At 62.7% G+C, this 22500-nt stretch overlaps 2 protein-coding genes across 4 annotated transcripts; one reads left to right on the plus strand and one right to left on the minus strand.

Annotated features, from left to right (window-relative positions):
* Positions 1–1303: 1303 nt before the first annotated feature.
* TBC1D13 (TBC1 domain family member 13) lies at positions 1304–9657 on the minus strand. Of its 2 annotated transcripts, none has more exons than XM_068156060.1 (12): positions 8980–9657; positions 8787–8860; positions 8228–8268; positions 7644–7705; positions 7306–7405; positions 6091–6173; positions 5845–6004; positions 5386–5593; positions 5112–5275; positions 3725–3882; positions 3530–3587; positions 1304–2920 (listed from the first exon to the last, which is right to left on the minus strand). In XM_068156060.1, the coding sequence occupies exons 1-12, from the start codon at positions 9000–9002 to the stop codon at positions 2855–2857; spliced, it is 1197 nt and encodes a 398-aa protein (XP_068012161.1). In that variant the 5' UTR covers positions 9003–9657; the 3' UTR covers positions 1304–2854. The 2 variants fall into 2 exon arrangements, with proteins under 2 accessions (XP_068012161.1, XP_068012160.1); XM_068156059.1 differs by having other exon boundaries at positions 3725–3885; positions 8980–9083.
* Positions 9563–21668, plus strand: ZER1 (zyg-11 related cell cycle regulator). 2 transcript variants are annotated; one of them, XM_068156058.1, is made up of 17 exons: positions 9564–9863; positions 12273–12537; positions 13218–13368; positions 13666–13728; positions 13846–14102; positions 15337–15513; positions 16111–16225; positions 16679–16825; positions 16998–17171; positions 17655–17870; positions 18510–18551; positions 18791–18910; positions 19216–19331; positions 19409–19597; positions 20253–20350; positions 20746–20848; positions 21338–21668. In XM_068156058.1, exons 2-17 carry the CDS (start codon positions 12380–12382, stop codon positions 21393–21395), a joined length of 2184 nt encoding a protein of 727 aa, XP_068012159.1. In that variant the 5' UTR covers positions 9564–9863; positions 12273–12379; the 3' UTR covers positions 21396–21668. The 2 variants fall into 2 exon arrangements, with proteins under 2 accessions (XP_068012158.1, XP_068012159.1); XM_068156057.1 differs by having other exon boundaries at positions 9563–9863; positions 13666–14102.
* Positions 21669–22500: the final 832 nt, after the last annotated feature.

The raw sequence follows: 22500 nt of genomic DNA on the forward strand, positions 1-22500 counted from the left end.
CGAGGGCTCGAGGGCGCCGCCGTGTGGCCGGAGGGCGCTGTCGCCCGGCGCGGGAGGGGCTGCTTACACAGAGGAGCGGAGCGGCCGCGAGGGGTCCCGCGGCAACCGGAGCCGGCGGTGACCTCCCGGCGGGGCCCGGCGGCTCCAGCGCTCGGCCCTTGGGAGCCCCTCGGGTCCGCCCAGCCCCGGCGCTGCGCGGCCCTCCGCGAGTCAGGACCCCACCGGACGCGCGCAGAGCCTCCGCTTAGTGCGGGAAGCGCTGTACAAACCGCGCCTGAGAGCAGCGGCGAGAGGCTCGGTGCGGCGGTGCTGCCCTTACCTTGCTCTGCCAACTCTGTCCACAGCGCTGCCTGCTCCCTCACGTGGAAAAGGCACCTCCGAAGTGCTCTGAACAGCTCAGCAGCCACTGACGGTCGTTAGGGGAAAGCAGGCCCCCGCCAAAGATCCAGACCCCCACTGCCACCCCTGGCCCTCACCACCTCCCTGCCCGTGTCAATAACCCAAATAGCCACAACCTCAGCGTCCTGAGTGACCACCACCAACGATCTGATCCCTGCTGTCCTGCTGCTCCTAGCCCCTGGCACAAGCCTTGCAGCAGGGTGCAGGTTCTCCCTCCCAGGGCAGCCCCATCCTCCCCACCCCCCCAGTGCCCTAGGTGCCCCTTCCCCTGCTCTGTCCTGCCCCGAGCCAGGTGTAAAAGCTCCTTCAAGGAGCTGCATTTAATACTCTATAAAACAAGGGGTCCCCAAGTACCCCAGACTAACTCCAAAGCTCTGCCCCCCCAGCCAGCCTAGCTGCTCCTGGAGCAGGAAGGGGCTGAAAGAAACCAGAGGTGAAAATGTTTCGAGGTGCAGCAGCTCCTCAAACCCCCACCAAAAACCTTTGGGGAATCCAGGGACTTTGGTGAGGAGATTCAAAAGCTAGTAACAGGAAGTTTCTCCTCTCAAAATCTGCCCTTAAAGGAAGGAGAAAGTCCTGGCCTAAAGGAATGGGTGTCCCCAGCCACTGCAAAGGACAGAGCTCCTGGTACATGAGAACCAGAGCAGCACTTAGAGCAGTTGTGAGGCCTCAGTATTTAACCCCACAGCTCCACCTTTGTGCCCAGCAGCTGGCTCTGACTCCTGGCCCCAGTGCTGGGTACCCAGGAGGTGAGGGCAGGGAGCTGGAAGAGCTCAGCAGCAGAAGGCAGGAAGGAGACCCAGCCAGCACACAGCTGTCCTGCCCTGCTGGTCTGTGTTTCCTGGAAGAAAACTCTACCCTGCAGGAAGGACTGCAGCAGAGAGGGCACAGTCAGCCACAGGTATTCATTACAGATTGGTTTAATCCCTCAGGTGCTGCTGCTCCACCACAGCAGCAGGCCCAGGCTGCACCACTGCTGCTGCAGCAGCTTCTGAAGAGGCAACGACCGCCAGAGGAGCATGCAGCAACCTCTGCTCTGCCACCTCTGGGGGAGTCACAGCAGCCTGGCAGGAACTGGCCTCCAGGGAAGGGAGGGACCCCAGGGAAAAGCTGGAGGCTGACAGCATCTCTCCTGCCAGGGCCACTCCAGCCCAGCAGCAGCTCAAGCAGGTCTCACCCAGACTGACCTTCAGCAACACCCCAAGGTGCAGCACCAAAGAGCTGTGGGGAGCTGGGGCAGCACAGAGGGGGAAGCTGGACAGGGTTCCCCCAACCATGGCAGGTCTTCCCTCTGAGGATCAAGGCATATGATCAGCCTGATGCTGCCAGGTTGATGTTCACCTGAGCCTGCTCCACTCTGAGCTGCAGCCTCCCTCTCAGCAAGGAGAAGTGTTGGACCCAGGGCTGTGACTCAACAGGACCAGGACACCAAAAGTGACTCAGCCCCAGCAGGCAGCTGGGATCACACCAGACAAGGACTCCTGCTTGCAGGCCAGACCTGTGCCATGTCTCTTCCTGGCAGGAAGTCCTAGAGACAACATCAAGGCTCCCTTGACCAGAGCTTGTGCAGGGCAACATTCTGCAGGCCCAGACAGACCCTGTGCCCCACCTGTCCTCAGGGCAGGGACTTGGTGCCCGTTTCTTGTAGCTCAGAAGCCTGGCTGTGGCTGGGCAGGCTTCATCTCAGTGCCAGGAAAGCAGTGCCAGGCCCCCCTGCAGCTCCTGCTCTAAGGCTGTGTGTAGTAAGGCTTCAAACCACCCAGTGATGAAAGCTCTCCCAGGGCTGCTCTCCAGGAGCCCCTGCTGCTAAGGCAACTCTGGATCCAGGCAGCTTCAGTGCAAAAGCCACCAGCTGCTGCCTTGTCCTCCCATCTCAGCTTCTCCAGGCCTCTCTCCCAGGCCCTGGAGTCTGACCTGGCAGTGTCAGATGGCAGCCACCACAAACTGAGGCAGTCTCTGCACACCCGGGGGTGGCCAAGTACAGACACAAGGGAGAAGAATCCTGGGGCTGTGGCTTCACTGGAACTCATCTGTTCACAGCAAGATGCTTTGTGCTCACCCATGAAAATCCACTGGATCCTTTGTGCTCACTTATCAAAGTCCACTGGCCTCAGCCTGGCCCTTCCCATCAGCACTGCTCCGTGTGCAGGGATGTGCACAGGTGGTTCCTTTCTCCCCAACCTTAAAGTCATTAAAACAATTACAAAGAGCTGCTTTGGGCAGCACAGAGGCATCTGGGATTTGAGAAGGACCTGGAGTGCAGGACCCAGGCAGATGGGGAAGTCATCAGTCCTTGACCTAATAAATAGAGTAGAAGGAAGGCTCCAGGGTGGCCAGCAGCCCAACCACGAAACCCCAAGTCCTGCAGAGACCACTAGGAGCTGGAATGCACCACACTGTGTGGGGACACCTCCTGGGCCCACAGTTCCTCTGACACCTCTGTTGGGCTCAGGGACTATTTGGAGTCCTGCAGTTCCTTTGCCTTCTTCAGAATCAGGTGAACATCTGAGATGGGATAGTCCTGTGTCAAGAGGCAAAGAGGTAAGTGACCACCCAGAGCCTCTCGGCCACTGCTCCACTGGAGCAGGACAAGCCCTGACGGCAGCACCCCTGGGCCCTTGTCACACTGCCAGGCTCAGTCACTCCCTCAGCAGCTAACACTTCCTGGTTGGGAACTGACCAAGCCTGGGCACCCTTCAGGAAGGTTTGTGCCTTCTGGCTGTGCTCCAAGGGCACAGCAAGCTGCCTGCTGAAAGGCTCTCCGTGCCAGAGTGCCTTATCAGAGCAGTGTCTTGCACAGCCCAGAGCAATGTCCTGCTGTGCAGTGCAGGTGCCCTCAGCCTTGAGCTCCCAGAGCTAACCAGCAGCCTCTGGAAGACCACAGCCACAGGGCTGCACAGCTCTGCTGGAGCCTACTCCCCTGCTTGCAAACCAAGAGACATAAACCTGTAGCTGTGGGAGCTGCTCTGCAGGCTGGGGCAGGTGCACAGCTGCAGCACTGAGCATGCTGTGAGAGCCCTGCAGACCCTCTGCAGGCAAGGACCAGAAGTGGGTGCTGCTGCCAGCCAGGCACTCCTCTCCCACCACCACTGCTGCTTCAAGCCTCTGCAGACTGCTCCCTGTGCCCCACCTGCAGCAGCCTCATGTTCAGGGTGAAGTCTCCTTCCAGCAGCTGATCCCGGATCAGCCTGAAAGATGGAAAAGGTTCCAGCTGCCTCCGGCTGCCTCGGCCTGCCGCAGGCAGCTCCGCGCCACACCGGCGGCAGCTGCGAGCCCCTGCCAGGGTGCCCAGGCTGCGCCGGCTGCAGAGGGGCCCAGGACTCACGTCAGCATGGCACAGCAGACCAGCAGCAGGAAGTCGAAGCGCTTGGCGTCGGCGAAGAGCGAGTCCCAGATGCGGATGACGTCTGGCAGCAGGAACTCCTGGGACAGCAGCAGCGTCAGCCAGCGGAAGGCGAAGAACTGCGGCTTGATGTTCTGCTCCTGCTGCCAGGGGGCACCGGGCAGGCAGTCAGCCCCAGCCGGGCCACGCCCCCGCCCGGGCCCCGCCGCGGCAGCCCCCTGCCCCCCCCCCCCCGGCGCAGAGGCCTCGCTGCAGCCCCCTGCTGCAGGCCTCCAGCCAGCACTGCTCTGCCCGCACAGGGAGTGTGGCAGTGCTGCTTCTGTCGCTGCCCCTCGGCTTGCCAAGGGGCTTTGAGTCCTCATCCCAACAGCACTTTATCTGCAGAGAGCTGCAGCCCTCCCCCTCAGCAGAGGGCTGCTTGCTCAGGATTTCCTCTCCAGCCCTGCACTTATGGTCACAAAGAGAAACAAAGAGAGAGGAGGGCTCACACTGCTGACCGTGGAACACACCCTGAGCGCTTCCAGCCTCAGGCTTGCTTGTTTTCTGCTGTCCAACACCAGGGACTGAGCCCAGCCAAGGCCAAACATGCTCAGGATCCTGCTGATACTCTGGAGCAGCTGCATGGCCAAGACCTTTTCCTGCCATCCCAGCAGTTTACTTTCTCCCCATGGGATCAGCCACCACCAGCACTGGAGGTCATGTCCCCGTTATCCATTTTCTCCCCCACTAAGTGGCCTGAGAGCTGGAGATGCTCACAGCAAAAGCTGCCTTCTACAAGCTGACAACAGCCCAGGGCACCCCAAGCCCCTTGCAGGAGGGGGAAGAACAGAACTGGGTGAGCAGCATGGAGCAGGCTGCTGGATGTAAGTTTACTCCTGGCATGGTCTCCACGCAGCCTGAAGTCAGTGCTGCCAGGGCAGCCAGCGGCAGCACAAGTGCTAGGGGATGAGTTGGGTTTCACTCTGCTTTGCCAGAGACAATTCCTGTCACCTCAGATCCCAAGGAACCCTGCAGCAAAAGGCTGGAAGAGAACAAAGCCTCCAGCCCCAGCTGCACCTCAGCCCAGGTGAGCAGGGATCATGGCCAAGCCGCTTGGGGCTCTCAGCTGGCAGCTTTCCAGCAGCCTTTGTTTGCTTGCAGGCAGGCAGGGGAGCAGAGCCCTGCTGTGTCAGCTTGCTCCAGGCCTGCCCCAAGGAGAGGCTGTTTCAGCTCACAGATAAGAGTCTCTGTGCCCTACAGGCAGAGCCCTCCCTGCCCCTCACCCTTTGCAGCCAAGCACAGGAACAGCTGAACAGGACAGGCTGACATTGACAGGCACTGTTGAGCTCCATTCCTCCTATCCCCACAGGCTCAGAGACTTGGTCCTCACCAGCTTCAAGTACAGCTCCACATCCTTCTCCTTCAGGGTAGAATAGACCTTCTCCATCTTGTAGGTGATGCCACACTGGGAGTCGTCCAGGCTCTTGATGAAGTTGTCTCGGATCTCAGCCATGAGGTTGGTGAAGCAGAAGAATGTGTCTGCTTCAGCATGCTCTGCAAGAAATCCACCCCAGCTCTTGCTGTGCCCCCCCAAAGCCCCCAGCTCAGCCAGGCCCCAGCTGTTTAACTGCAGCCTCCTGCCCCAACAGCTGAGAGCCTCTCACCTTTCCACTCGCTGTTGGGGTCTGTAGCAAAGGTGTAGTAGAGAGGCCCCACGATTTCATTCATGCCCTGCACGTAGGCGATGCCAGGGTTCAGCTTGGCATAGATGAAGAGGATCCTCTCCACCACCTCCCAGTGAGCCTCACAGCCGTTGGGCAGCACCTCATACTCGCTCAGGGAGCTGGGAGCTGCCTTCAGAGGAGAGCTCACCTGCAGGGCAAGGCAAGGCCAGGGCTGGGGCAGGGCACCCAGCTGGCACAGCTCTGTACACGAGCCAAGCTTGGCTCTCAAAGCACAGGAGCCCCCAGAGGGGGTGGGCAGCCCAAAGGCAGTGAAGCCCCAGAGCTCTGCCTGTGGGGCAGGGCAGCCTGTGCCTGCTGTGGCCTCCATCCCACCACACAGCTGGGGACAGCACAAGCCCAGGGAGTGCCCTTGCCCCCCGTGCCCCCCGGCGCCCTCACGTTGGTCAGGCCGCTGCGGCTGCGCGCCACGGGCTGCGCCTTCAGCGTGGTCTGCTCCACTCGGCGGCGCAGGGTCTCGAACTCGCTCTGGGGGTCCAGCACCAGCAGGCAGGGGTAGTCAGTGGGGCGCTGGAAGAAGGCCATGTCGGGGTACAGCCGCCTGGGGGACACGGGGGGTCAGCAGGGCCTGTCCCAGGGCACGGCAGGAGGTGCCAGCCGGCAGGGGCAGGCCCGGGGCTCACCCACCTGACGTCTTTGTCTATCTGCAGCAGCACTTCGTTGTCCTTGAAGTAGGTGTTCCAGCGGCTGTCTGGGCTGGGGTTGAGAGGCTGCAGGAGGGTCACAGACAAGCAGCACTTCACAGCCACCCCAGGGACTGCTCAGGGCCTGCCCATCGGTGCTGCCCCTGGCACCAGCACACCACAGCTCCGTCTGGCACTGCCTCGCCAGCCAGCGTGCAGGACGTGGCTCAGAGCCGGGGACAGGAGCCAGCAGGCAGAAGCCAACACTGCCAACCCCTCCTCACCTGCCCCTGAACGGCTTTGCTGCCCAAGGGGGCATCCTGCCCTTGCCAGCCTGCACACTGCAGATGCTCTTTGTACTCAGGGCAGCAGCCACCACCCACAGCGTGCTGAGGAGCTGCAAACATCTCCAGCCCTGGGAAGGCTGAGGAAGCAGCACTGCTGTGCCCAGCAGAGGAGCAGCCTGTCCTGCATCTGGCCAGCATCCCACCGAGCCAAAGCCAGCCACCCCCCACACCCCCCCAGCTCCACACACAGCTAACAACCAAGAGAGGAAAACGTCCCCAAAGCAGCAGCAAAGCTCCAAGAGACTCCAAGAGCTCTGCACCCTGCCAGCCTGTGGCGCGTCACAAACTGGGTCTGCAGAGCTCCCAGGTGACTGCAGGCTGGCAGAGAAGTCAGTGGTCAGGAGGAGCCCTGGCAGCAGCTGTCTCACTTTACAGACTTCTGATCAGTCCCCTGGCTCCCTGCCCCCACAGGGGCCCTCCTGACAGCCCTTGCAGAGAAGGCAGCCAGGGGATGCAGGAAGCAGCCAGCAGCAGCAGGTCAGCCTCTGGCCTGCCAAAGTCCAGCCTGAGTCTCCTGCTCCAAGTCCCCCACAGAGCTGACTGCCCAGGAGGGAGCCCTTGCTGGAGGCAGCCCTGGCAGCCTCTCCCTTCCCCTAGCAGCCCACAGCCTGGGCACTGGCCCCAGGGGGGAGCAGGGATTTCACAGCTGGAAACTGCTCTCTGCAGAGCTCCTGCTGCTCTGCCAGTGAGGCACACTGGAGGCCACCACGATACAAGCACCAGGCTGGTACCTGGGACCCATCCCTCCTGCTAGCAGAGCAAAGCTCTCTCAGCCCAAGAGCTGAGCCAAAAGGGGCCCAGAGCTCCAGGCTCCACACAACAGTCTGTGGCCCAGAGGATTTTCTGCAGCACAAAGGTTTAACAGCACTCACATGATCTTCCAGGGTCACATCTTCCCTCGAGACACCCAGGTTGGCTTTGGCAATCCCAGGCTGGATAATCATTTCCTTCAGGAACTGGGAATACAGATCCCTTAGGGAAGAAAAGCAGAGTCTGCACTGAAGCAGAAGTTCCCAGGACCACCCAGCCAGAACTCTCTGTCCCACCCTGCTCAGAGAGAAGGCATCTGAGTGCCACTGCAGAGCCCAAGCCACCAGAAGAGCACATTCCACACCAGAACATCCCAGGAAGGTGCTGAATTATTTAAGGAAGTGCCCTCCCTCTTTGCAGGTGTCATTAGACAGAGAGGGGCAAGCAGCACTGTCCTCACCTCTGTTTCTTCAGCAAGGAGCTCCATAAGGCCTTCTCTAAAGGGAGGTAGTTGAGGAGGATCTGCACAGAAGGCAGATGCACAGCAGTTAGCATTTTGAGAGCGAGCTGCTAGACCAGCAAGATGAGCAAACTGCAGCTACAACAGCTCTGAAACACTGGGAGGCTGCTCCAGAATCCTGGTACTGAGCCAAGCAACAGCTAGGGATATTTTAGGGACTGGTTCTCAGCAGAGGCAGATCTGTGGGACTGATCAATAGCAAACCTGACTGAAACACTCCCAGCTCAAGGCTATTCTCATGCAAGAGCGGCCAGGCTCTGTCTGCCATCTGAAGCCAGGCTGCCCTGTGTCAGGGAATGCTGCCGTGCTGGTGTCAGTGCTGACCTCCACAAGCTACTGCCCGACTGGAGCGGCTCTTCAGCCCTGCCTTTACTTTGGTTTGGGATTTTAAGTGCCCCAAAATACCATCTGTACTTGAGCAGCCCCAGCACCACGCACGAACACAAGAGCAGCCTGCTGACACCCCCAGCACCACGCACAACAGCACCCCGGTGACACCCCCAGCACCACCCCCTGCCACCCACCTTCCAGCAGAGGCAGCGCAGTCCTCCATCGAAGGGAATGCCTGCGGAGCACGGGCAGCCTGGTGAGCGCTGCTGAGGCCGCGGCAGGGCAGCTCCTGCTGCCCGGGGCCAGCAGCTCTCCCAGCGCGGCTCACCCGCGGCGCCCAGCCTGCCGCCTCCCACGGGCAGGATGCCTGCGGCAGGCGGCGCAGGCAGCGCTGGGACCGAGCAGGTGGAGCGCCAGGGCACGGCAGGAGCCTCGGAACCCAGACGCCCCGGGGAGGGGCAGGAGGAGTTTGCCCGGGTGGCTGTGCCCGAAGGCCGAGCGGGCACCGCTGCGGCCTGACGGAGAGCGAGTTGGAAAACACACCGCCAGCCCCGGGCCCCGGCCCCCGCCCCGCCACAGCTCCCGCAGCCCTCGGCGGCAGCAGAGGCGACCCCCGCACCCCCTGCGGCCTGACCGAGTCCCGCGGCGCGGCCCCGGCCCCGGCCCCGGCGGCGGACACCCCCCAGGGCTGGGGCAGGAGCCAGCGCCCTCCCCGGCTCGGAGCCGGCGCCGCCGCCCCCCGGGGTCGCTCACCGCTGAAGCAGAGCTCACGGAGCTTGGCCAGAGCCACCGTGGGTTCGCCGAGCACCTCCTGGAAGTCCGCGATCCTGGGGGAAGCGGAACCGCGGCCGTTATAAAGTGACCGGCGCCCCGCCGACCCCCCCCGGCACAGCCGCTCCGCCGGCAGCGGCGGGCAGGGCAGGGGGCTCGGGGGCTCGGCACCGACCTGCTCTGGTGCAGCCGCGACATGGCCGCCCCGCGCCCCCTCCCCGCGCGCCGCCGCGCCGCTCCGCTCCGGCTGGAAGCCTGCCCGCGGCCGCGCGCCGCCGCCCCGCCTCCCGAGGGGCCGTGCCGGGGGGGCCCCGCCCCGCCCCGCCCCGGGGCTCGCTCCGGGGGCTCTGGACTGTACACGGGCTCGGGCCCGGCGCCTCCGCCGGTGGCGGGGCTGCTGCGGGTCGTGACCTGCCACGGCGCCGCGCTCACGGCCCGGCCCCCCTCCCCAGGCACCCGCGGCGCTGCCCGCCTCCGCGCGCGCCCCGCCGGTCACCGGGGTCCCGCCGGTGCTCAGAGCACAGGGGGAAGCGCGCGGCGGCTGCGCCCTCGCCGGTCCGGTGCCTGGGGCCCGCGGCGGCTGCCAGCGAGGTCTGTGCGGGCTGCGCGCTCACACGGTGCCGGGGTGGTGGCGGCGCCCCGCGGGGCGGGCGCGGGGCTGCGGGCGGCGCGAGGACCCCGAGCCGCGCAGGGGCACCCCGCGGGGTGCGCCGCGGCCGTGACGTCACCCTCGCGCCCCGTGACGTCACGGCGCGAGGCAGAGCCGGCGCCCCGCAGCCCTGCGCTGCCTTCCGGCGCCGGCGGGCAGCGGGCGGCGGGCGGCGGGCACGGCCCGAGCTCCCGGGGCCGGCGTTTCCGGGAGGAGAGCGGCGGCGCTTCCGGTGCGGGCGGCCCGGCTGGCGGAAGTGACGGCGGGGTTTGTTGACAGCGGAGGCCGCGGCGGGGGGAGCGGGCCCCAGGAGGACGCGGACCCCCTGCCCGCCCCGGGGAGCGGCGCCGGGACCGGCCGGGACTGCCGCCGCCCCCCTTCCGCCGCGCCGGGCGAGGGCCTGGCGCCAGGTGAGTGCCGCTGCCCCCCCTCCCCGCTCCGACCCTCGGGGTTCGCCCTGCCCGGGGGCACCGGGCCCGCCCGCGGAGGGCCGGGGAGGCAGTGCCGGCCCAGGCGGAGCAGCCGCCCCCGGCAGCACCGCCCGGCGCCGCTCACCGGCAGCAGCCAGGGCCCGTCCGGCAGGGCCCGGGCCGCGGCAGCCCGGCCTGCAGCCGCCTCGGCCGGGTGACCTCGGAGCGCTCGGGCAGGGAAAGTCGCCGGAGGGAGCGGGGCCGGAGCCGGGGTCGGGGAAGCGAGGGAGGGTCGGGGGTCGTGGCCAGCGCTGGGCTGGGGACAGGGCTCCGGCTGGCAGGCGCCGCTGCCGCCGGGGCGGCAGATCCCCGCTGCCTGGGGCAGGGCGGCTCGGGGGAGGGAGGGGCAGGACCCGAGCCCTCGATCCGAGCGAGCAGCGCCCTGCAGGCAGGCACGGAGCAGCGCCGCTTGCCCTTCGGTTCCAGCGGGCTCGGAGCGCGCAGCTCTGCGGGGCCGCTCGTGCCTCAGTTTCCCTGCTGTGGGGCAGGGATGGTGTTGCCCTGCGCCAGCTGTGGTGACCGCTGCTGAGTGCAGCTGCAGGGGGCAGCTAAAATGACAGTGCAGGTTTCCTTGTGCCGGACTCTGCATTTACAGCATCTGGCTCTGAGCAGGTCCTGCCAGCCTGCACTGCTTGCCCCCTGCTGGGGCAGGTCCCTGCTGCTGGCAGCTCTGCCAACCGCTGCTGGAGCAGCAGCCCAACGCCGTGTCGCTGGCACGCAGCCACCTGAGTCCGGCTCGGCCGGAGGGAGAGGCTGGGAGGGGAGATGGCTCTGGAGTGCCAAGCAGGGGATCTTGGCAGGGGCGGCCCCAGGGGTGCCAGGAGCGGTGCCCAGCCTGAGGCAGCGATGCAGGCGTGCCCTGGAGCAGGGTTTGCCGGGGAGGCTGGCAGGGCCTGGGAGGCTGCTGAGAGGGAGAGCAGAGCAGCCTCTGCTGCAGGCTCCTTTGGGTGGTGGAGAGGTTGCTGCCAGAAGGCTGCTGAGGGGTGGGTTTGGTGCAGGCTGCTGTGCCTGGGGCTGTTTCCAAGGGACTCCAGTCCCTCATGCACTGAGCTGAAGGCAAATCCATTAGAGCAGTAAAGTGGAAGCATGGGAGGCAGAGACTGATTTGTGTCCTGTGCTGTGCACAAGCCCCAGCAGCAGCTTTGGACACTGCTCAGATACCCCCAGTAAAGCACGAGGGTGAGGGCTCTGCTTTGGTGTTCCCTGCCTGGGAAGGCTGAGCCACTGCCCCCTCTGTTCAGCTCTGGGGGTTTGCTGGTGGTGCATGGGGAGCTCAGAAGCTGAAGGGCAGCTGGGGTCCAGCAGCCACACTCTGCTGGTCTCAGCAGAGGGTTGTTGGAGCCTCAGGAAGGCAGCTCCTGCCCTTTGGTGCCCCGAGCTGCTTGGACAGGTCCCAGGCACTGGCTCTTCCCAGCTGCACGTGGCAGGAGGTTGTCAGTGGGGATTTGTGAGTGGGGATCTGTGGCCATGGAGTCAAGAGTGGAGGAACACTGGCTGCAGGCAGGGGGGAACTGGCAGGGTAGCAGAACACGTTTCCCAGCTGCTGCAGACCTTCCTGCTGGTCTTGCCTTTCTGGAAGGATTGTCTCAAGCAAGCTGCAGGCAAAGTCTGGGAGAGGGACTTGTTCTGGAGGTGAAGCAGAGCACAGAACAGCTTCCCCCACCTGCATTCGCCTAGCCAGGACCTCCTGGCCAGCAAGACAATGCTCTGTGCCCTGCCCATTCCATCCCTGCCTCCTCTCCTGACACAGCTCCAGAGGGCTGTGGGTTCTGGATCTCCCTTTTCCAGCCTCAGGAGCCAGGGTTTGACAGATCTTAGCTGCCTGTACACCTGCATCTCAAAAGGCTTCCCTCTGCCTGCTGATCCACTTCACAGCCCGGGTCAAGGACGTGCAGGAAACATTCTGTTGAACAGGAAGCTTCACTTGGAATGGTGGCAAACAGAGCTGAAGGCAGGAGATAGGAGGCCACCAGATCCCAGTGGGCCCTTAGAAAGGATCATCCTGGCAGTGTTCTGGTGGTTTATCCAACCCCCCCGACCAGCGTGGGCTCTGCCACTTCCCTTCCAGAGGGCCTTTGTCAGCCAGATAAGCCCTGCACTGAGCAAGCTTCTGCTCTGTGGCCTCACTCCCAAACGTTTTTCACATCAGCTCATCCCCATCATGTCCCCTGGGCTGGGGAGCCCAAGGAGTTAAGGGCATGCTGCCAGAGAGGCCAAACTGCTGCAGGTCCTTTGGAGGTCAGCAAGTGATGTGCTGCCAACAAGCAGCAGCCTGCTGCAGCAGCAGCCCTGCAGGGCTCCTGCCCCTGTGCCCTGCTCACTGCAGCTTGTCCTCCCCTCTGCTCACAGCTGTCCTGATGGCCTTGTGAGAGCCATCCTGGAGCTTCACCTGAGGAAAGGATCTACTGAATCCAAAGCTTCCTTCTGCTCCTGCCCTCCCCACGAGTGCCCCCAGGATGGCATCCGACAGCCCTGAGTCGCTGATGAGGCTCTGCACAGACTACTGCCTGCGCAACCTGGAGGGGACCCTCTGCTACCTGCTGGACAACCAGACCCTGAGGCTGCACCCTGACATCTTCCTGCCCAGCGAGATCTGCGACAAGCTGGTCAATGAGTACGGCTGGGGCTGGGCAGGGCTGCGGCAGGAAGGGGCCAGGGCTCAGGGAGGGGCGAGCACAGCCCCCGTGGGGGATGGCAGGAGTGGGGCAGGTCCCTTCCAGGGGCTGCTCCTGCTGGAAGTCAGGATTTGCACTGAGCTCAGGAGCAGGAGTTCCCAGGGGCTGCTGTGCTGCTGTCAGCTCAGCATTCCCACATAGCTACCCCAGAGTGAAGCAGTCCCTGCAGTCCCAGAGCTGCAGGGAGCAGCAAGGCAGTATCTCCCATTTCCCAGCACAGAGGCACTGCAGAGCAGAGAGCAGGGGGTGCAAAGTGCTAACAGATGTTGGGGCCGCAGGCTGCTGCTCCCATGGCTTTACAAAGCAAACTGCTTCCAGGGACCTCTACACTTTGGCCCTCAAAGCCTCTTGGCTGAGCTCCTGCCCACAAAGCCTGGCAGGGGGCTCTGCCCAGCCAGCTCTCTGAAAAATGCCCAAGTTTAAGCAGCTGGGCAAACCCCATGGCCCTGCACAGAGCCTTGCCTGAGCTGTGCCTGGGGGCCCTTGGCTGTGTGCAGGCAGAGGTGCCAGGCCAGCTCCTGCCACCCACAGGGGAGTCTGCTTAGGCACCTGGTCACCAGTGAGGGTGCTGGAGCGAGCCCTGGTGTGCTGCTGTGCTGACCCCAGTGCCCCACCACAGGTACGTGGAGCTGGTGAAGACAGACAGCATCTTTGAGCCCCACGAGAGCTTCTTCACCCTCTTCTCCGACCCCCGCAGCACCAGGCTGGCTCGGATCCACCTGCGGGAGCAGATCGTGCAGGACCAGGACCTGGAGGCCATCAGGAAGCAGGTGGTGTTGCCCTGGCAGGCTCCAGCACCGCTGCCTGGGCTCCAGCACAGCTGCCTGGGCTCCAGCTGGGATCCTTGGCACCCAGAGATTCCCCAGGCTCCATCCTTCACTGGCCACGTTTTCCCTGGGAGAAGCTCAGCTCCTCCCTCCTCAGCTGCCAGGCTGCTGTAGTGGCTGGGGACGGTGGCCAGGGTTGGCGGTGGCTGTCCTCAGGCTGTCCCTCTGGGGGGTGTGGGAGCAGGCAGGGTGGGCACTGTGCCTGTGCAGCATCTCTGATTCTGATTTCCCATCCTCCAGGATCTGGTTGAGCTCTACCTGACCAACTGTGAGAAGCTGACAGCCAAGAGTCTGCAGACCTTGGTGAGCTTCAGCCACACTCTGATCTCCCTGAGCCTCTTTGGCTGCTGCAATATCTTCTACGAGGAGGAGAACCCCGGAGGCTGTGAGGATGACTGCCTGGTGAACCCCACCCGCCAGGTCTTGGTCAAGGACTTCACCTTCGAGGGCTTCAGCCGCCTGCGCTTCCTGAACCTGGGCCGGCTGATCGACGGCGTCAACGTGGAGAGCCTGCTGCGCCCCCTGGCGGCGCTGGCGGCGCTCGACCTCTCTGGCATCCAGCTCAGCGACCTGGGCTTCCTGACCCAGTGGAAGGACACTCTGGTCTCCCTAGTGCTGTACAACATGGACCTCTCAGAGGAGCACATCCAAGTGATCACACAGCTTCACAAGCTCAGGTCAGCAGCTGGCAGCTTCCCTGCCCATCCTCTTCCCACTGATGGGAAAGGTCTCCTGGGAATGCTCTCCTTGCCTGCTGCCAGGAAGCCACCCACAGCTGGTTTCAGGTTATGGACCTTGTCAGGAACAGCTCAGTAGCTGACACCACTTGGCACACATCCCTCCTTGGAAGTGCACCACACACCCCCAGAGAAGCCAAGCCCAACCACCTCACCAAACCTCAGCAGGCACCTGAGAGGTGCCCAGAGCAGCTCTGCAGCAGCAGCAGCCATGCTGAGCTCCAAGCCACTGCCCAGCAGCAGTGCCAGAGCTGTGAGCTCAGCCTGGCTGTTGGCCACACCAGCAGGGGTGGGAAGGAGCAGTGCAGAGCCTCTGCCCCAGGGCTGCTGGCAGGGAAGTGACTTCCTGCAAGAGAGCAGACAGCTCTGGTCAGACTGCAGAGGTACCAGGAAAGGGACCCAGGGTTTTCAAGGCAAAGGAAGGGCCTTACAGGAAAGAGGCTGTGCAGTGGCTCAGGCGTCCCCTGTGCTGCCAGCATAACCTAGAGGGGCCACAGTCACACCTGACCTGCAGTCCCTGCTGCACCCTGGACAACATTTTCCACATCCAGGTGCTTGAGCTCCCAGTGATGTGCAGTGAGGCTTGGCCCACAACAGGCAGCAGACACTTTGTGAGTGGGATGCCAGCTCCTGTCCTGGGCAGTTCAGAAAAGCCTCTCTCAAGGGCCTGAGCTGCTGCCTGGCAGGCAAGAGCAGGCTCTGCCCTGTGAGGGCCCCCCCTGCATGTGGTGGCTGCTCAGTTTGTCCCAGCACTGCCTTGGTCTGAACACCTGCCTGAGCTCAGGGCAGGGCAGCAGCCTGGGGGGCGAAGAGAAGAGTGAGAAGGATACAAACTAACAGCTGGTGGGAAAGGCCTTGGGGCTGCAGAGATCCCCCAGGGGGGACAGAGCTGGAGCAATGCTGTGGCCGCAGGGTTCGTGGTGGCCGCAGGGTTCGTGGTGGCCGCAGGGCTCAAGCTGACCCATCCTGAGCAGACCTCTGCCAGGCAGCTGCCTGCTGAGGTTAGACACAGGGCCAGGTCCTGCTGCCACATCCCTCAGCACCCTGCTGCTGTACCTTGTGAAGGAAGGAAGAATGGAGTGATGTGCCCAGCTGGCTGCCAGCTTCCCCTGGTGAGGGGCAGGAGCCCCAGCTGCTGCTTGGCAGGCTCTGAGCTGCTCTCTGCCCTCCGCAGGCACCTGGACATCTCCCGAGACCACCTCTCCAGTTACTACAAGTTCAAGCTGACCCGGAGGGTGCTGAGCCTCTTCGTGGAGCACTTGGGCAACCTCAGCTCCTTGGACATCTCAGGGCACACCATGCTGGAGAACTGCACCATCCCCAGCATGGAGGAGAAGATGGGGCAGACAAGGTGAGGGAGCAGCAGTGCTGAGCTCTGCTGGGATGGGTCAGGCACAGAGCAATCAGGAGCAGCTCCCTGCTCCCTTTCCAGACCCTGCAGGTCTGATTAATGCTAACAACAGGAGGCAGTTCTGCTGGGCTGGGAACTCACTGTGATTCCTGTATGAGACACAGGCAGGGACTTCAAGAGTGATAAAAACTGATCCTCTCTCCCTCCCATGCTTGCAGAAGCAGTTCAGTTGGGCTGTTCACACACGTTCCTCCAGGCATCTCTTGCAGGGTTCCTCTTCCTTCTGGGAAGACTCCAGAGCCCTTTCCTGTGTTCTACACAAAACATTTTCTTACCCTCACTGAAATCCAGGCTCTACCAGACACAGCTTCTCTGCACTGGGTCAGCAGATGAATGCTCACAGAAGGGCTGAGTGGCTCAGGAGCTCAGTCTGAAGGCACAGCTCCAGCTGTGAGCTGGACCCCTGCCAGTCCTGGGGCACCTCAGCCTGGGGCTCTGGTTTCCCAGGCAGCCAAGAGCTTTGCTTTCCTGTTCCATGAGCAGGGCTGGGGCAGGGGCTGGGCAGTGCCATCAGCAGTGGTCTCTTCTGTCCCTCAGCATTGAGCCGGCAAAGAGCAGCATCGCTCCCTTCCGGGGCCTGAAACGACCTCTGCAGTTCCTGGGGCTCTTCGAAACCTCCCTGTGCCGCCTGGCACACATCCCAGCATACAAGGTAAGGGCACAGGGCACTGGCCCCTGGGAGAGGCTGAGAGTGACAGCTGCTGGCTGCCAGGGAAACGCTGAGGGTCTCAGGTGTGACAGCTGAGCTCTGACCTTTCAGCAGCTGCTTGAGGGTGCAGCAGCACTGCCAGCAGGCAAGGCTGGGGCCCCAGGGGGCTGTCAGAGGGATTCAAGGTGCCTCTTGGAGAGGGGCCTGGAGAAGTCACATTGCCCAAGGGGGCAGGGTGTCTGTGACTGTCAGAGAAGGGCCTGAGGAGAGGAAGGAGTCCTTGTGGTGAATGCCGTGCCCCAGAGCTGCCATCCCTCCTCGGAGCGGAGCGGTGACCCCGCCTCTGCTTTCATCCCGGGCCCAGTCCTGCTAGCAGGGCAGGGGGAGGCTGCAGCCTCTGATCTTTCCTTTCTCATGGAGGCTTCCCTGCCTCACCACTTCCTGCCCCCGTGCCAGGTCAGTGGCGACAAGAACGAGGAGCAGGTCCTGAACGCCATCGAGGCCTACACTGAGCACCGGCCAGAGATCACCTCCAGGGCCATCAACCTGCTCTTCGACATCGCCCGCATCGAGCGCTGCAGCCAGCTGCTGCGGGCCCTGCAGGTGAGCCCCCGCGGCCCCCTGCCCAGGGCACCTCTGCGCTCAGTCTCCTCTTCCCGGGCTGCAGCTCGGCGCAGGGGCTGCGGCTGCCTGGGCGGCCGGGCTGCAGCGCGGCTCCGCAGCGGCTCCGGCGCGGCTCCGCAGCGGCACCGCGGCTGCCCCTTGCTTCCTGCAGCTGGTGATCACAGCCCTGAGGTGCCACAAGGACGACAAGAACATCCAGGTGACCGGCAGCGCCGCGCTCTTCTACCTGACCAACTCGGAGTACCGCACGGAGCAGAGCGTGCGGCTGCGGCGCCAGGTGATCCAGGTGGTGCTCAACGGCATGGAGGCCTACCAGGAGGTCACGGTGAGAGCGGCCCCCTGCCCCCTGCCTCGCCCCCAGCCTGCTCCCAGCACCTGGGGCAGCAAAGCCTCTGGCGCCGGCGGTGCCTGCACACGAGGGCCAGGCCACGTCTCCAGGAGGAGGGCAGGAAGGTGCCGGTAGCAGGGCTGTGCCCCTGGTGCCAGCGTGTGGCACACGCGTGTGCAGCACTGCCCTGGCTGCTAAGGCAGCAGAAGGAAACTCCTTGCCCTGCTGCAGAGCGCTGGAAGCGAGCTGGCGCAGTGCCCCTGGGCTCCACAGAGCCTCCAGGCTGCCAGCAGCTGGTGTGGAGCGTGGGGGGCGCTGGGTGACAGCGGGCACTGAGAACAAGGTGCCAGAGAGCACAGGGCACTGGCAGGGCTGGGGCACTGTGCTGGAGGCAGGCAGGAGCTGGCCTCGGTGCCAGGCAGCAGGGCACCATCAGGGGCTGCCCAGTCTCCATGGCCCCTTGGCCCTTGCTCTCCCCAGGTGCAGCGGAACTGCTGCCTGACGCTGTGCAACTTCAGCATCCCTGAGGAGCTGGAGTTCCAGTACCGCCGAGTCAACGAGCTGCTGCTCAGCATCCTCAACCAGAGCCGGCAGGATGAGTCCATCCAGCGCATCGCTGTGCACCTCTGCAACGCCCTGGTCTGCCAGGTGGACAACGACCACAAGGAAGCTGTGGGCAAGATGGGGTTTGTCATGGTTGGTATGGCCCCCAGCTGTCTGCTTGTCCTTAACCCAGGCTAGCACAGTTCCCTTGCAGCAGCCCACGAAGGCCTCCAGCCCCACAGTGTGACTGCAGGGGAGCAGAGCCCCAGCAGGGCCCCAGCAGGGCCCCAGCAGGGCCAGCCCTTCCTGTGCCCACCCCTCCAGGTGGCACCTGCAGCCTGACCAGCATTGGAGTCAGAAGCAAGCTGGCTGTGGGAGCAGGGCAGCTGTGCAGCCTCAGACTTTGCCTCCCCAGCACACTGGTTCCTTTCCAGACCTGGTACCACCCTGTGACCAGTTCCTTCTCTGTCTCCAAGCCTGCAGCAGCCTCCCAGCTCATGCCAGCCCACGCCCCTCAGCTTCTCAGAGGGCCCTGCTTTGGGGCAGTTAGGCCACATGCCAGCCCTTGTCACACAGCTCAAAACTGACTTGACTGCAACCTGGACAGCTCAGGGACTGTGGCATAGCTCAGCTCTGAGTGCTGTCAGTGCTGCACGTAACCCAGCCCTGCCAGGGCAGAGAATGGACCAAGGAGGTGCTCTGCAAAAGACCAAACTGGCAGCTGGCCAGGCTGGCTGCAGTTGTAGCTCAGGTTCTTGAGCTGCCTCTCACTCTGTTCTTGCTCTCCCACAGACGATGCTGAAGCTGATCCAGAAGAAGCTGGCTGATAAAACGGTGAGTGCCTCCCTGCACTGCATGGAGAGCTCCCCCAGCAGACAGCAGGCTCCTCAGCTGATGCTGCAGTGTCCTGTCCCAGGGGGAGGCCACAGGGAGACAAAAATAATTAAGCTAACCCCCATTTGCTGGCATGTTGAGAGGGATTAACCTTCCTTAGCCCTGAGCTGTGGAGGGTGACAGCAGACACAGGCTCTTGCCAAAGCTCTGCTCCCATCCCTTCCTCTTCTGCTCTGTAGTGTGACCAGGTGATGGAGTTCTCCTGGAGTGCCCTCTGGAACATCACTGATGAGACCCCTGACAACTGTGAGATGTTCCTCAACTACAGTGGCATGAAACTGTTCTTGGAGTGCTTGAAAGTGAGTATGGTGCCCTCAGCAGTGCAGAGGCAGCTGGCTGGGCAGGTCCTTGAGACAGCTCTGCCTGTACTGCAGAGAAGAAAAAGCTCCCAAGGTTTCTTTTCTCACCCCATGCCCCCAGCCAGCTTCTCTGTCCCCAGGCTTCCCACAGGGCAGGGCAGCGGAAGAGTGGCCTCAGTTCTCTCCTTTCCCACGTCCCTTTAACACCAGTGGTGCCGCTTGGCATGTGCTGAGCAGCCCTTCCCTGCAGCACTCAGCCCTTCTGCAGGGCCCTGCCTGGGCTGACGCTGCCCTCTGCTTGTCAGGAGTTCCCAGAGAAGCAGGAGCTGCACCGCAACATGCTGGGGCTGCTGGGCAACGTGGCCGAGGTGCGGGAGCTGCGCCCGCAGCTGATGACAGCGCAGTTCATCGGCGTCTTCAGGTGAGGGCCTGCTCTGCAGCCCTGCCCCTGCCTCTCCCGCAGGCCCTGAAGCCTCTAAATGATCTCTCTCTTGGCAGCAACCTGCTGGAGAGCAAAGCAGATGGGATTGAGGTGTCCTACAATGCCTGTGGTGTGCTCTCCCATATCATGTTTGATGGGCCAGAGGCGTGGGGGATTTGTGAGCCCCACCGAGAGGAGGTTGTGAAGAGGATGTGGGCAGCCATCCAGAGCTGGGACATCAACTCCAGGAGAAACATCAATTACAGGTGAGGGGGAGGGGAGTTTGGGCTCACCTGGGAGCCAGGAGTGTCACAGGAAGCAAGCACCAGCAGCGAGAAGGGAAGAGGCATGGCCCGGTGTGGAAGCACTGATTAGAGGGGAGGAGAAACCTCCTCAAGGATGTTCTTCAGTGAGGGTTTTGCAGCTTCCCTGTGTGCACCTCCCCAGGGCTGTGTGCACCTCCCCAGGGCTGTGTGCACCTCCCCAGGGCTGTGTGCACCTCCCCAGGGCTGTGTGCACCTCCCCAGGGCTGTGTGCACCTCCCCAGGGCTGTGTGCACCTCCCCAGGGCTGTGTGCACCTCCCCAGGGCTGTGTGCACCTCCCCAGGGCTGTGTGCACCTCCCCAGGGCTGTTTGCACCTCCCCAGGGCTGTTGGCTTCTGAAAGGCAGGTGCCTGGCTGGAGCTGTCCCCTTCTGGGGGAATGTTTAGGCAGTTCCCAGAAATCCTTGGAGTGCAACATGTGGAATCCTCCTGAGCCCTTCCTGTGCTGCCCTGTGCCACAGACAGGCCTAGATGCCAGGACCTCTGCCATGCTCCCTGCTCTGCTGTCCATGAGCAGAGAGTTCTGCCTGCTCTGAGTGGCAGAGGTGCAGAGAAGCAGCCCCCGGGTTGCTGACCCCTCCCCCACTGTTCTGTGCAGGTCGTTTGAGCCAATCCTTCGGCTGCTGCCCCAGGGCATCTCCCCGGTCAGCCAGCACTGGGCCACCTGGGCGCTCTACAACCTGGTCTCTGTCTACCGTAAGTTCCCTGCAGCTGGGGGGGCTGAGCTTGCTGGCTGAGGAACTCTTCCCAGCTTAGAGGCAGAGAGAGCCTCTGCCTGCTGCAGGGCTCTCCCAGCAGCACAGCCAAAGCAGGCCCCGTGAGCTTCGTGCACAGGAAGCTGTCTGAGCCTCCTGGGGCTGTGCTTAGGCTCTCAGCTCTTTGGTGTCTGTGTCCCACAGCCTGAGCACCCCTGGCAGGCTGGCTCCACAACAAAAGCAAAGCTGGGTGGCTTCTCTGGCCATGGCTTCTCTCTCCCCTCCTGCCACAAGCAAAGCTGGGTGGCTTCTCAGGCCGTGGGCTCCACTCTCCCCTCCTGCCCCCCTTTATACCGCTCCTGGAAGGGTCACCGGGACCTGTTGTACTCTTTGCAGCTGACAAGTACTGCCCACTGCTGATCAAGGAGGGTGGGATTCCCCTTCTGAAAGACATGATCAAGATGGCCTCAGCACGGCAGGAGACCAAGGAGATGGCCAGGTAGGAGCCCACTGCACCACCACAAGCATGCGGCTGAGGCTGCCAGAGAGGAGCCTGTGCTGATGTGCACAAGGGCTGAGAAGGGAGCAGAGGGGCAAAGCAGGACAAGGAGGGTGAGGAGCCTAGAGGGGTGTTGCTGGGTGGGCAGCACACACAGGTCACCCAGGGTTGATGCACTGGGTGGAGAGGAAGCCTCACAGCTAACAGCCCCAGGAGCCTCCAGCATTGCTGTTCTCCAGGCTCTCGTGGGCTCCCTCACCCCAGAGCTCTTGGGGTCCAAAGCCAGCTGCAGCTGCTAGTCCCTGGCAGGCTGTGAGCTCCTGCCTGCAGGATGAACACCCCAGAGGGGCAGCTGTGGTGGGGTACACATCTCAGGGGCTGCAGTGACCCCCTGGCAGGGATCAGGCTGTGGACAGGTCTTGTATTGCTGTCCCACAGCTGTGGTGCTGCAGCCTTGAACTAAAGCCTCTCTCCTTGTTTTATCCACAGGAAAGTTATAGAGCACTGCAGTAACTTTAAGGAGGAGAACATGGACACTTCCAGATAGAGGCAAGCTCCTGGTGCCTCCTGCCAGCACTGTTCCCAGCTTCTCTCTAACCCACTGTACATAGGGAGGACTCTTTCTTACCAGCTTGCCTGTTGGAAGGAACCTTTGTGTGTGTGTGAGACCCTCAGTAGCTGCAGGTGACCAGGGGAGGGGGGAGGGAGGGAGGTTTTGCACAACAGAAAAGCTTTCCTGACAGCAGTGGATTTGTTGTTCTGAAGTCCCAGGCTGGAGCTGTGTGTATGAGTTGTGTATAAAACAAAGCCAGCTACATGATGGATCTTTTAACCTCTTTGTTTTAGCCCACACAGAGAGCTCCAGATGATCATGAGCTTGAAGCCCTGGCTGTGTGCTCCCTAGTGTGACCTTTTTATTGCCCACTTTTTAGCCCACCCTCCCCCACCCTTTTGCTGCCCTGCATGAGGAGGTCCTGTCCTGTCCTGTCTGCAGGAACACCAGTCCCAAGGGAAGTGGCTGCTCCATGGGGTACAGGCAGTGCCAAGTGAGTTACTGGTTAGAGAGGCTGGGGGCAGAGCCAGTCAGGCCACAGGGATAGCTGGACAGGGAGGAGGAGGAGAAGCTCTTCCTGTCAATTCACTCTAAGGGCTTTTATAGGAGACTGGTGGAAGCTTTGCTGGCTCTGGGTCCTTCAGAAGACATTCCTGGTGGAAGTCAAAGGTCTGTTCTGTCCCCTTGGGTGGTACAGAAGGATCTGACAGCCCACCCAGGCCAGGCCTGACCTGCAGACCCAGTGACACATCCTGGTCAGCACAGAGCTCCTCTGCAAAGGAGCAAGGTTCACAAAGGGCTACCCCCCCTCCCTGCAGCCCTTCACCACCCTCTGCCTGTGCTCTGTGCTGAGGGAAGGGCTGCAGCTGCCAGGGACTCTGCTTCCTCTCTGCAGAACAAGCTCCACTGGGCCCCAGCCCAGAGCAGCCTGTACCTCTCCTGCAGCTCCCAGTAAGGGACAGGAGCTGGTCTGCTCTTTCTCAGTCTGCATCAGTGCAAGCCCTGCCCAGTAGCAGAGCAACTTCCCTTTACAGATGCTGCACTTGGAAGTGCTGAAGTCCTCTCCTCAGGCACTCTTTGGGGGTGATCCCATGAACCA

This window comes from Melanerpes formicivorus, unplaced genomic scaffold (assembly GCF_026170545.1).
Source record: "Melanerpes formicivorus ecotype bairdi unplaced genomic scaffold, bMelFor1.0.p_v2 SCAF_33, whole genome shotgun sequence".
NCBI lineage: Eukaryota > Metazoa > Chordata > Aves > Piciformes > Picidae > Melanerpes > Melanerpes formicivorus.